This window comes from Pangasianodon hypophthalmus, chromosome 12, assembly GCF_027358585.1.
Source record: "Pangasianodon hypophthalmus isolate fPanHyp1 chromosome 12, fPanHyp1.pri, whole genome shotgun sequence".
NCBI classification, from domain to species: domain Eukaryota; kingdom Metazoa; phylum Chordata; class Actinopteri; order Siluriformes; family Pangasiidae; genus Pangasianodon; species Pangasianodon hypophthalmus.
Window position 1 is genome coordinate 4,972,245 of NC_069721.1, and position 13,706 is coordinate 4,985,950.

The following is a 13,706-nucleotide window of genomic DNA, read 5'->3' on the forward strand; positions in this document are numbered from 1 at the left end:
AATAACATTTCAATGTGCATTTGCAAGATATGGCAAATATCAGACATTTATTTAGGTTGCAAAAAACAAAACCTTTACAGCTTAATATTATTTACCATTTAAACTTTTCATCAACATTTTTTCCATTATATGGCCAAAGGTCTATGCAGCGCTGAACCCTGTGTCAGAGAACACTCACTTTCCATGGAGCATAAGGTTTAGCAGTGCCCTCTTGTGGTACATTGATTCAATTATCCTCACAATTATTGACTGTAATTTTCATTCAAGACATAATTGTTCTTCCAGTCTGTGGCTTTCTTATACAAATCTTCATGAATGAACAGAGGAGCATCTGGTAGTCTTGAAGAATCTATTGCTGAGTCTCAAATGGCTCCATTCTGGACAGAGTTTTGCACTGGCTCATTGCAGTCCTATTCTGCTCCAGGAAATTTATGCTGTACCTCAAACACTAGAATTCATGTCTAGTTAATGTTCTTATTAGATAATATAATCAGTTCTAATAAGGCTAACTAGTTCAGGGATCTTCAACCTTATCCAGAAAGTGTGTTCCTGCTTGATCAGAATGAAAAACCACAGTGGTTAAGATGGACTACCGATAGGAAGTTCGTGAGCTCAAATCCCAGCGCTGCCAAGCTGCCACTGCTGGGCCCTTGAGCAAGGTCCTTAACCCTCAACTGCTCAGCTGTATACATGAAAATAATCTAAGACGCTCTGGATAAGGGCGTCTGCCAAATGCCGTAATTTTAAATGTACGTCAAACCTTTGTGGATAAGACTAAAGACCCATGGTGTAGTTTGTAGCCAAGGAATGGTAGTTTTTACACAAGTGTTTAGTATACACACCTAGTTTAGACTTGTTAAAATAGACCACACATAATCAACACTTTATGTGATATCTGAATATTAAGGCTAAGTGTACTGGAAAAAAAAAACGTCTGCACATCTCCAGAAATAAGTAATGGGCAGCCTGATAACAAAGATATAGAATTATTTCATTCTCTATGTAGTTCACTTATAGATGAGGCAGGGAGCCATTTGAGAATAGGCCAAAAAAAAAAAAAAAAACGGTTGCCTTTCATTGGTGCAAACCACAGTGCAAAACATCTTTTGGCAACCAATTCTAATTTTAGTTAGTTCGCTCCAGTCTTTGAGTTTCGCATCCTGGCAGCCACCTTTGCTTCTTCATCTATCTCATCCATGATCCTTTCTTGAGACACAGAGTAGAATGTATACCCATCTGGTGAGACTTAGTCAAGGCTTGTACACTTTTACAAAATAGGTAGCTGTACTCCTGATGCAGTAGCTTTATAGAGACAGGTTTTCATTTCAAAACTGCTGCATTTGTACAGTGAGTTCAGAAAGTATTTAGACCCCTTTGCTTTTTTGTACACTTTACTCATATAGATTTAAATTGGATTAAATTTTTGGCCATTAATCAACACAAAATAAAATATAATGACAAAGCAAAAACCTGTTTTTAGAAATGTTTGCAAAATTATTAAAAATCAAAAACTCAAATATCCCATTTAGACCCTTGGCTACAGCATTCCAAATTAAGCTCATGTATATCTTGTTTGCTTTGAATATCTGACAATTCATAGTTCATAGACAAAGACATAGGCACAATTCATAGACAAAAAGCAAAGCCATAAAGTCAGAGGAACTCAATCTGTAACTGGACTAGAAGGGCCTTGGTCAGGGAGGCGACCAGGAACCCAACGGCCACTCTAATAGAGCTTCAGAAGTCTTACGCAGAGATGGAAGAAACAGCTGAAAGGACAACCATCTCAGAAATAATTCATCAGTCAGGCCTTTATGTTAGCGTGGCTAGATGGAAGCCACTCCTTGGTAAAAGGGTTATGACAGGCACTTCAAGGACTATGAGACCATGAGAAAAAGAATCTCTGGTTTGATGAGGCAAAAATAAATCTTTTTGGCATGAATCCCAAGCACTATGTCTGGCAAAGCCAGATACTGCTCATCAACTGGTTAATATCATCCTTATGGTGAAGCATGATGGTGGCAGCATCATGCTATCGGGGTCCTTCTCAGCAGCAGGTAGACAGACAGACTGGTCAGAATTGAATGAAGGATGAATGCTGCCAAATACAGTGAGGTCTTTGAAGTAAACTTGCTTCAGAGTGCACAAGACCTCAGACTAGGGTGAAGGTATAGCTTTCAGCACGACAATGACCTGAAGAATACAGCTAAGACAACACTTGAGTAGCTTCAGGACAAGTCCTTGAATGTCCTTGAGTAGCCTAGGCAAAGCCAAGGCTTTACCCCATAAAACATCTGTGGAGATGATGATGATATAGAGACACATGAAGATAGCATTTCACAGACTCCCCTATCCAGTCTGACTGACCTTAAGAGGATCTGCCAGGAAAAATGTGAGAAACTGCCAAAATCCAGGTTTGCAAAGCTTGTAGAGACTTACCCAAAAAGCCTCGAATAACTGCTGCTTAGCTAAATTACATTTTTAATTACTTTGCAAACATTTCTAAAAAATTGTTTGTGATTTGTCATTATAGGTTATTGTGTGTAGACTGTCAGCCAGAAAAGTCAATTTAATCCATTTGAAATTAAATCCATACAAACTGTGCAAAAACCTAAGGTGTCTGAATACCTTCCAAACACACTTACACTTGTAATAATTATTATATTTATTACATTTACTTAGAATTGATAATTAAATGTGTTGCATAATTCATAACATTTCAATCATACAATCTTTTTTGTTTCACTAGTTTAGACCTTTCCGTATTGTGTATTTCAGAAAGCAACATTTATACTGATTTCAACACCATTTTGATGCCAAAACTAACTTAGAAAGAATGCTGAAAAAGTCTGAGAAATAAGTTTTGTATAAGTTCTTGTTTTAATCCTGTTTTCATGGTACCAGAGACCTCTTGTGTAACAGAACACAAATTACACTGTGTTGAACTCATAAAGAAGTTCTGCTACTCCACTTAGAGGAGCAGCTGGTATAATAAAGGGGCTATCAGGGATAAACCCTCCTGTCTTTCAAAGACAAACAAGAAACTAGAAACTAGAAGGTTTCATTCTGGTATCCTCATCAGATTATTTACAGTTAACAAATGCCTTAAAGTGGATTGTTTGGACTTCAGTGGAAACAACGACCAAACAAATTAGTTATTAGTTAATTGTTTCCAGTTCTGAAAAAAATATTCTATTCTTTTCTGAGTTTCTTCAGAAAACTTTTCTTTTTCAGGTTACACATTCTGATATGCAAATGATCATGACAAAGCAATAAATATGCAAATAACACTATGACGCCATCTGGTGACTTGTAAGGACTTTTTCATCATGCATTTGCAACACTGCTTCTGATACATGCTAGATTTTAGCCCTGGATAGCCCTCCTGTCTGAATCCTCCCTGAACCCGTTAAATCGCAGTGTAATGCCTCAGTCCTACTCATTCTCACTCACTGTGAAGCCCAAACCTCTTCCTACTCCCTGTATAAGAGCACTTACCTGGAACTAGCTAGTTTAAATTACACTAACTGTGTGAATTGACGACCAAAACAAACAGGCTAACAAACATAACTCAAGTTAGTGACTTGTCAGAAAAAGAAACATTACGTTATATTTCCTATTTAATAAATATACCTAGCTAGCTAGCAGACTAGCCTCAGTAACCTTGTGTAATGGTAGTTGAGGATACATATTCCCATCACTAGGGCTCCAATGGCGAGTCCAGTTATGACATTTCTGGTGCGGAGTTTTTGGCTCTTCTTCCTCCACTGAGCAAGTTCCGCTTGCCGGATGAACTGCAGCTGCTCTCGTGTCAGACTCTCCTTGGTAGGGTCTATCCTCCTGGCAAACTCGCCTTCAGGTTTACCTTTACCTTCCTGGTCAGCCATGCTTTCGCGAGCGCTTGTGTGTGTGTGTTTTAGCGGTCAAAGTCGCGTCACATTTGCGCAGTGAGACTCACAAATCGAAGCTGCGCTTTAAAAACGCATACAAATAGTATGTCAAAATACTAGATCGCCTTAGGTTCATATAATTAACGTATGTATAGTATTATTGTATTTTTTGGCACACGAATTAGTACGGCAGTATGCTTATGTTTTAATTTTTTATTTTAGTTCTTTTTTTATTATTATTTATTTTTATTTAGTACACGCTCGCGACTGTCAGAAAACCGGAAAGATCCGGTTGAAACGGTGGAGAAAAAAAAAGGTCGCCCTCTTGTGTGTTGTTGAGGTAGCGTCATTTACGCTTAAGAATAGTTGGAGAAAATATCATTAATATAGTTATGAACAACCTCAAACTAAAGCCCACACTGGCCCAAAGGCAGACATTGTCTTCACTGAACCGTCAGAGAAACATAAGATTTGGTGAAGCTTCTTTTGAGCTTTTATCAGACTTCCTGAGCACCTTGAACAACCAAAACAAGTCTAACTTGGAGAATGTGTCAAGTGTGTGTGGGAATTTTAAAGACAGAAGAGTAGTTGGTGGGTCAAATTTACCTCACTTAATGTTATACTTAAGGATACTCTGTAGTTTTTAACTTTAATTTTAAGTCCAACATTATTGTTGACAAGTTCCTTTGAGAGACAGTACATGGAGTACACTTTGCTATGCTAAACCTACAGTGTTTTCCTTTAAGTGTATGTTACAATGCTTTTCATCACTGCCCAAATCTAAATATCTCTACTCTTATCATGTGTTTTTTGCACTTACAGAACATGCATTCCTTATTTGCGAGGAGTTTAGACTTGACCCTTTAGTGGCTTATCATGCCATTGAAATACTAGAGAGGCAAGTCACAAGACAGGTTAAGTGTAGCTGTATTTTACTTCTCAGTCATCTAAAAAAAAAAAAAAAAAAAAGTGTTAACAATCTCAATTTTCTTATCTCAGATTTATGCTGAAGCACATGGAGAATTTATTATCTCAGCAGAAGACTGAGGTGTTTGACGGCAACGTGTGTGCAGCCCAAGGAACCCACGAAGAACTCGTCTTTCAGAGTCTGAGAGACAAATTCAGCCTCTTCATTATTTCATGCATGCAAATCGCCAGCAAAGTAACTCTACATACCAACGTAAGAGTATAAAGCTAAGTTGGAAATGATCAGTTATACTGTTAGTATGTTATAGTGAGATTGTGTGTCAAATATAGGTGATTGACAACAGTTCTGCATTGAGATACCTTCAGCTGGTTGGTGCTGACTGTCCCAAAGAGAAAATCTTAGAATCAGAGCTTCTCATCTTGAAAACTTTGGACTTCAGAGTGAACGTACCAAATCCTCTGTCATATGCGGAGACTCTCCTAGAAGTTCTTGGTAAAGTTGTTCATAGTTGTCTAGTAAGCTGGACTTACTTTTAAGTGCAAGCTCACTTGGTCAGATCAGCTTATCATACTTTTGCTATGGTAGATCAAATGGCCTTGTGTGTTTTCTTTTAGGACACAATGATCCGACTACACCTGTTGCACACCTGCATCACCTGTGCAGGTATGTTCTTCAATTTGTTTACCTGCAGAGGGAGTCAATCTACAGCTCTTTACTTATGGCTGTAACTGGATGTCTCAGCCCCTCTCCAGATCAACGGTTAGTACAGCACTTATGTGTGTGTGTGTGTGTGTGTGTGTGTGTGTGTGTGCGCTGAAGATGCTGTGACAGAGCGAAATGCAATCATGCCACTGAAAATAACGTGAAATACACGACACGATTTCTATTTCATTTGTGACATGCAGAAAACGTTACACACTGAAAAGCAAAACCTTCATTGTGTTGCACTTTTGTGTCACTCCATTTCGTCAGTGAAAAACAATCAGCAGGGCATTGCTTTATTTAAGAATTAAACGCTGATTTTATGTCAGAAGTAAATGTAGTTCGCAGTTGCATTTCACTTTCATCAGCATGTTGCAGTCGTGCCACACTGAAATGCAATCACTCTCCATTCACAGCCCGAAGTCATACTCGGGGGCGTGGTTATAATCAGAGAAGGAAAGAAGGGCCTGAAAAGGGGCTTTTTCCAGGATATAAAGGAAGATCCTTTATAGTTTCTTATTGCCTCGTTATTTCTCCATTCCTAATGCACTGATTGTTGAAGTCTTAATCATGATGTTTTTCAGAATTGCTACTAAGACATGATAAAACTGTGACTAAAAATACAGCTCACAGCTGGACCTAGGAGTTATGTTATACCTAGATTTCCACTGCACTGCCGAGTGAACAGATACACCCTTGTACCCTTGTAGCTGTTGTTTTTCTGTTCGTTCACATATTTAGGATATTTTAGAGCATGGTCTCATCACTACAGTAAGGTGCCACTGATTGCCACACACTGAATGCTCTTCCTTCTCATTGGTCGTTTCCTCTGTGTGTAACAGGGCCAAGTTTGTGTCTGTGACTGAAGACTGCATGCTGTTAGGGGTTGGAGTGATTGCTGTGGCTGCTTTCATCTACCAAACATCTGCTTGGGAGAAGGTAAGCCAGTACTGCACTCACGACCAGACCATGCTCTGTAGATCCACATTGTAAACAGAATGGTTGCTGTTTTCTCTCTGAAATTATGTCAAACAAAATATTGTTTTACAAAATGTCTCTACTTTCAGGTTGTTCTCTTTGTTGCTAGCTAAACACTTGATAAAATAATTAAAAATACTTTTGGGCATTCTTTCATATTTTCTTCCTTAAACGGATGTCACGTTAAATGTTGTTTTGTACGTTCCTAAATTTGTCACTTTAGATGCTGCGTTAGTATTTAGCATATCGTTTGTTTACATGCCAACAGAAGTTTGTAAAATATCCAACAAGGCATAATAAGGACATGAATCATCATTTTTACATCATTTAACAAATATTAAAAAAAAAAAAGCAACAGAAGCTTTAATTCAAGGTACCTCCATTTTCACAGGCTCAAAGGTAATTGGACAAACTAACGTAATTATAAATCTAAGGATTATTTTTAATTCTTGGAAGCAAATCCTTTGCTGTCAATTACTGCCTGAATTCTGGAAACCATGGACATCACCAAATGCTGAGTTTTCTCCCTTGAGATGCTTTGCCAGGGTTTTACTGCAGACGGCTTCAGTTGCTGCTTGTTTGTGGGTCTTTCTCTCTCCAGTTTTGTCTTAAGTAAGTGAAAAGCATGCTGAATTGGGTTGAACATTTAAGAACATTACATTTCTTTGCCTTAAGAAGCTCTTGGGTTGCTTTTGGTATGTTATGGGTCATTATCCATTTGTACTGTGAAGTGCCATCCTATAAGTTTTGCAGCATTTGACCTGAATCTGAGCAGAAAGTACAGCTCTATACACTTCAGAATTTATCCTGCTACTTTTATCAGCAGTCACATCATCAATAAACACCAGTGACCCAGTTCCATTTGGAAGCCATACATCATACATGCCCATGCTATAACAGTGCGTTCCCCATGTTTGACAGATGAGGTGGTATGCTTTGGATAATGAGCCTTTCTTTTCCTTCTGCATACTCTTCTCTTCCCATCATTCTGGTTTCCTCTGTCCAAAGAATGTTGTTCCAGAATTTATTATTATTTTTTTTTTAAAAGATGTTTTCTAGCAAACTCTTATCTGGCCTTTGTGTTCTTGAGTGTTACCAGTGGTTTGCATCTTGAGCTAAATACTCTGTATTTACATTCAGGAAGGCGTCTCTTGATTGTAGACTTTGAAAATGATACGCCGACCTCCTCCAGAGTGTTCTTAACTTGGCTAGACGTTGTGATGGGGTTTTTCTTCACAAAGGAAAGAATTCTGTGATCATCCACTTTAGTTGTTTTCCATGGTCTTCCAGGCCTTTTGGTGTTGTTGAGCTTGCTAGTGCATTCCTTCTTTTTAAGAAGGTACCAAATTGTTGATTTGGCCACTCTTAAAGTTTCTGCTATCTCTCTGATAAGTCTGTTTCGTTTTTTCAGCCTAATGATGGCCTCCTTCACTTGTGTTGACACCTCTTTGGACCGCATATTGAGAGTTCACATTAATAGCTACCAAATGCAAATTCAACACTTGAATTCAAATCCAAACCTTTTATCTCCCTAATTTGTCATGAAATAATGAGGAAACAGGCCACAGCGGGCCATGAGACTGCTTATCAGTCAGTTGTCCAATTACCTTTGAGCCTGTGAAAATGGAGGATATAACTATAAATGGCGATATAAACCCTTTAATTAAAGCTGAAAGTCTACACTTCAGTCACATCTTGATTGCTTCATTTCAAATCTATTGTGGTGGTGTATGGAGGCAAAATTATGAAAATTGTGTTACTGTCCAAATACTTATGGACCTGACTATACATAGGTACACAGATTTTTGATGCATGCTGTTTAAAAAATGATTAATACTTCTGGCACAACATCAACACCATGCAGTTTTACATTAAGACATTTTGTTTAGTATTAGGATTCTACATGGACTGCAGACTAAATTTATAATTCACATTGTGCATGTGAATTTATACTCTAGGTAGTGGAGGAGCTCACTCTGATCACCGGTATCTCAGCAAAGAGCATCATGGACTTTGCTCATGTGACCCTCATACACATCACCAAGAACAAAGTAAAATAGCCCTAAGGAAACATTTGATCAGAGTTTATGTACTACAGAAATAGCTATGGTTCCCTCCAAATGCAAAAAGTAAATATCGCAATGTCCCAGCATTGTGTTAAAAGCAGCTCAAACGTTAGAACTTATGGTAATGGGCAGAAAGTTTAAATATTGATAAAATTCTAACATTTGGTAACCAAAGGTGATTTCATGTTTTTCATTGTACAGTTAATCTACATTTGATATTTTTGGTGATTTATGATTTTGCAATGCATTGTTCCAGTTTTTAATTACATGCAGAATAAATTGATCAGGTAGATTTTTAGGCACAGGATTTGAAATCAGTGGACAGTACTGTTGTCATGGTAACTCCTTACTGGGCTCAGCTCCTGACTTGAACTCTCTGAGCTTGAAGTCCAGCCAGAGCGCCAGAGGGGTCAGTGTCCATTTTTTTCCTTTGTTTCTTTCTTTTCTTTTTTTTTAAACCAGTGTTTTAATTTAGCAGTAGCATGAAGCAATAATCTGCCCTCAGAATTGAAAATGTTTAATGACCCATACAATGCAGCAAAAAGTGTAGATTGTGTTAAATTGGTCTGTGTAGACAGTGATACTCCATTACGTCAAAGTCAGCCAAATATAGTTACACTCATTTTACCAAGCTCCGCACTGACACTCCAGCACCTGCACAAAGAATAGACATGTATATGAAAAACAAAACCCACAGCTAGCATACATACACAACCATGGTATATGATATCAGTTCATTGGCCATTTGTCTATAGCTTTTAGGCTGCTTGATTCTTCTGTTTGTAGTCACTCACAAAAGGACATTGCACTTAATGTTCATTTTATTTTGTCCTTCCATATTAAACCATTAAATTGCATTTCGGGAACAGTTGTATCCAGCTGCAGTCCCACAGACCAAAAAAGCAAGTCCTGGGCGGAAGAGTGAGGTCCAACTGTAGACCAGTCCTGTTACTGGGCAGAAGTCCCTGCTTGGTCTGAAGTGTGAATGAATCTGGGAGAACTGAAGTTTGCACACCGAAGGATAGAGAAAGTGTGGAAGTGATTCAATGATGCTAGCCTACATTACCTGCTAAATTAATGTTAGCTAAGTTGGATGACTAACTAGCCGGCTAACTACTGTTAACCAATACACAAGTTTGCAGTTAATAGTTATGTAAATGATTATGAGATTACATCAGACCGTTTATAAATTATGTGTAATTTAGCTAGTCAAAAAGCTTATTAAAAATGATGTTACTAAAAACTTCATTGCCATTGAATAATGTTACTATAAAGTTTGATTATCATTCAGTAATTTCCATCACTTCTCTATTCAAACTTTAGCTTTCCTGCATTCTTTCATCCAACCACAGGTCTCTGCCCGTCTCAACTGTTTTGATTTGAGTCACATGTATGCCTTAGTGGCGGCTGGTGGTTTTTAAAATAGGGGAAGCACAGATGTCTGTTACTGAAGTATATATCTGTGTGTGTGTGTGTGTGTGTTTAATCTGTTTCATCTGCTGGTCTGGCCTGCTGTTTAATTCTCAGTCTCTCCTCATACATAACAGCATCAAAAGATTTTTAGTTACGAGATTCAGCCCCTTTGAGAGATCTCCCAATCATCATACGGAGAAGCTGTGCACCCAGGCAGGATAAGGGAAGCGTGCACTGTCCAATAAACATTGAGATTTTTTTTTCTATGTAAAACCTACCCGTCCATTCACTCATTGACTCCCAGTGAAGCTGTGTGTCTGGGCAGGACCCAAAATGATATATTAAAAGCCTGTTGTCCAATGAGCTTTAGTCTTTGCTCCCATTAAAACACAGTGTACTGTGTTAGAGTTCTCTCAGCAGGGCATTTCCGGGATTTTAAACAAGATTTTCACACAGGCTGCGCTGTCCACTGTAAACAGTTTGTGTTAAATGAATGAACAGCTCGATATTGAAGTGAGATATTTGATAATTTGATTTGCTAACATATTAAATTTCACAAAGAGTGATGAATAATACAGTCACATTTCTACATTTTATATATGAAACATTTCATTGCTGCATTTTAATGTAATTTTACAGCAGTCACCGCTGGTATCCATATGTAAGGCAGAAAAATTGTACTAGCTGACATAAACTATTTTATTATATGAAAAAGCATTAAGCAGGCTAAGCAAAATTATTTGAATTAGTATAAGATGGTAAAACCTAAAACACTAACGTGCGACAAAGCTTAGACAACACTATGCAAGAGCCATTGATTATGGCTCTTTATTAAAGTTGCGCTTCATTTAGCTTGTGGTTTGGTAAGAATTAATAAATTTAAAGTAGCTTTTTATGGATTAGGAACAATACAGTATTTAGATGAAATGTCTTAAATGTCTTAAAAACTCAGGTGTAGCCTACACCTGTCTACATTGTCTCTTGGCTACTTTCATTGTCTCTTTGTTACCATGGAGACAATGCCCCAGAGTTTCACATATTCTCCCAAAATGTGTGCATGCATGGTGCCCTGTGATAGACTGGGTGTCCCATCCAGGGAGTATTCACACCTCACACCCAGTGTTCCTGGGATAGGTGGGATAAATATTGAATGAATGAATGAATGTTTGATATAGTTGTCTTTGGATGCAGACTTTGTAATGGTACTGTATACATGGTACAGTGTTACTAGATGCAATAGGAAATTTATATGGATAAAAACTGTGTTGAATTAATGCCTAGAGTGTTAAAATAAAATAAAGTCCAGCAGGAAACAAGTAAACATTGCAAGGGTTCATAGAGCCCTGGGATTTCTCTATAGGTCACCAGCTCTCTATGGACAACCTTAACTAATGACCACTTTTATGCATTTAAACAAATCTCTAAGTCTTACACCTTTAATACCTTACATCTCGACTAAATGAAACACCAAACAACTTATACGTGGTAGGCCGCAGTGAAGGTTGCGTCATATAAAGTGAGCTAAGTTTGTCTGTGCATGGGTGCTATAACATTGGAATCCCACAAGCATGGGGCAGGAAAAAATAAAAATGCTCCATCACTTCCATGTGGTTACCATGGCGACCGGGGCCTTTGCCGAGTCACGGGGGAATTCTGTTTTTTTTGCACGGCTCACTTGCCAAATGAGCGAGTCAGCTCTTCAGGGGTCTGCCTTTTGCCTCTCCCTGGCAACTGGTTGCTAGGTTGCCACAGTTGCCATGTTAATGCGACATGGAGGGTTTGTGGGTATTCAGGCTCTTCAAACATTGTATCACGTTCTGGACACCAGCCTCTGCCCATAACGTCTCCTGATTAATCGCATATGTTTTCCAGAGAATGATAACCATTGAATACCTGTGCCATGTTGTTTCTTCTAAATGTGCCAGCTTTTTATAGCATGTATATACCAAATTAAAAATGGTATTGACGTAATAGCCACCCACTGAGAGACAACAGCATGGGAAGATATTGCAGTTTTGTTCCATGGCAATAACAGAAGGAAGACAGCTGTTCTGGGAGCAGCTCAAAAACAGTGAATACCATAAATTGTCATATTGACATTAATTTCCTTCCACAGAAGAAGACATAAAATAACAGTGTGGTGTAATGACATTTGCAGCAGGTCCAAGTGGCTGCGAAGTTTGTCACCTGCCAAATGGTGAATGTGGAGAACTAGTAGAATTTCCTGAGAGACTGACTGCTAGTTGTAAGCCACAATACACAGCACATAGGGTGACTTGATAATGCATAATATTATCTATAGGACAGCGTGATGGATGGCTTGGCTCAAAAGGTCACTGCACCAGGAAAACCAGGGGCCTCATTTATCAACATTGTGTTAAAATGTTCTAAATGGTTTCTTTTGCATAAGATTTTGAGTGCTCATATGTACAATAAAATTGGGATTAAGCTAAATTTCATTGATTACACTTGGTTGTATGAACTTCATAGTAAATACCAGTTGTTCATGGCTGCTGTGCATGTACATGTCACTGCTTATTTAAATACATTCACACCCACAATTAACCTTGTATATGGTATGTAGACATTCATTCAATAGATGCCTTAAAAAGCAATCGACACTGAAGATACAGTATACACAAACAAAAGAAACCATTTAGGAAGCAAAGATGTTGATTTTAGTTATTAAGCTGTGCTGATAGAAGTTTTAGTTATTAAGCTATGTTGATAGAAATTGTTAAGCTGTGCGTTTTAATATTTATTTTGTCTTTGTCATTTTCATAAAATTTATGAACTTGAACAATAAATTTAATGAACATGAGCTGCATCTTCACAGAAACAGTTGGGATTTATATAACTGAATTAATTTTCTGATGGCCCTTTAACTGCAACCAAGTCAAGCTTTTGAAATCAGGACAGCCAGTGATTGCATGCAAGTCCTGTTTCACATGTGCCTGGTTCACATTGGTGTAGAGGACCTGGGTAAAGCTGGTGCCAAGAAAAACTATGGCGTCCAACACTGTGTGAATAATGCTAGTCAGTGATGGTTGGGAAATACCCTCTATATCCGTAGTGTCTCTCTGAAATGAGCCTGTAGCCAAAAATCATAGGGTTAAAAGAACGTAAACATGCACAGGTAGCACATTTGTGTGCCTTGTTTTGCTGTCTTGTTTCTGAATTTGCGGTTGCACTATTGGTTTGGTTTTGCGCTTATTGGCCACCATACAGTCTTTTTATTGAACTTGTGGATCGGCTGCCTTGGTTCAGCTTGCCATGACTTTGGAGGTTGTGTTTCATTTAACCCCTTTACTTTCGAATATACCACAGCTCTGCATACTTTCAGATTCCAAAACACTAAGCGCCACTGTAGGCAAGTCCTCAAGTTTGGCTTTGTTTCTTTGTTCTTCAGCCTGTATCTGATTATAGTCACACTTACATTTATTTGGCAGACTCTTTTAACCAAAGAAAGCAAGGCAGTATACAATCAGTAGTCAAGTGGAGCAATTAAACACAATAACTTATAATTATAGGGTATAGTCATAAGTGCTAGTACCAAAACATATTACAATTATCATTCATAAAAACTAAAAATGATATCTACTGACACACTGATAGAGTGATAATAATAATAGAGTTCTATGGATAGCAATGAGGAACATTGATTTCTGTTAAAAGGGTAAAAAGAGGAAAGAGAGCCTTGATTAAGTGTGTCTTTTGGTTAAAGTTCAG

At 38.1% G+C, this 13,706-nt stretch overlaps 2 protein-coding genes across 2 annotated transcripts; one reads left to right on the forward strand and one right to left on the reverse strand.

The window, feature by feature from the left end:
• Window positions 1–28: 28 nt before the first annotated feature.
• LOC113527048 (cytochrome c oxidase assembly factor 3 homolog, mitochondrial) lies at window positions 29–3,931 on the reverse strand. The gene is made up of 2 exons (XM_026914518.3): window positions 3,689–3,931; window positions 29–1,236 (listed from the first exon to the last, which is right to left on the reverse strand). Exons 1-2 carry the CDS (start codon window positions 3,885–3,887, stop codon window positions 1,130–1,132), a joined length of 306 nt encoding a protein of 101 aa, XP_026770319.2. The 5' UTR covers window positions 3,888–3,931; the 3' UTR covers window positions 29–1,129.
• Window positions 3,932–4,074: 143 nt separating this feature from the next.
• Window positions 4,075–10,813, forward strand: cntd1 (cyclin N-terminal domain containing 1). Its single transcript, XM_026915778.3, has 7 exons — window positions 4,075–4,481; window positions 4,713–4,788; window positions 4,890–5,070; window positions 5,148–5,310; window positions 5,433–5,577; window positions 6,363–6,459; window positions 8,457–10,813. The coding sequence occupies exons 1-7, from the start codon at window positions 4,283–4,285 to the stop codon at window positions 8,556–8,558; spliced, it is 963 nt and encodes a 320-aa protein (XP_026771579.3). The 5' UTR covers window positions 4,075–4,282; the 3' UTR covers window positions 8,559–10,813.
• The last annotated feature ends 2,893 nt before the right edge of the window (window positions 10,814–13,706 follow it).

What these genes read in the sequence shown, in the direction of transcription:
- LOC113527048 (XM_026914518.3), bottom strand. Translation starts at nt 3,887, where the DNA reads ATGGCTGACCAGGAAGGTAAAGGTAAACCTGAAGGCGAGTTTGCCAGG. An exon ending in AGCCCTAGTGATGGGAATAT is followed by an intron (nt 1,237 to 3,688) that starts GTATCCTCAACT and finishes AAGTCTCACCAG; the next exon opens with ATGGGTATACATTCTACTCT.
- cntd1 (XM_026915778.3), top strand. Translation starts at nt 4,283, where the DNA reads ATGAACAACCTCAAACTAAAGCCCACACTGGCCCAAAGGCAGACATTG. An exon ending in AAGTAACTCTACATACCAAC is followed by an intron (nt 5,071 to 5,147) that starts GTAAGAGTATAA and finishes TGTCAAATATAG; the next exon opens with GTGATTGACAACAGTTCTGC. An exon ending in GACTCTCCTAGAAGTTCTTG is followed by an intron (nt 5,311 to 5,432) that starts GTAAAGTTGTTC and finishes GTTTTCTTTTAG; the next exon opens with GACACAATGATCCGACTACA.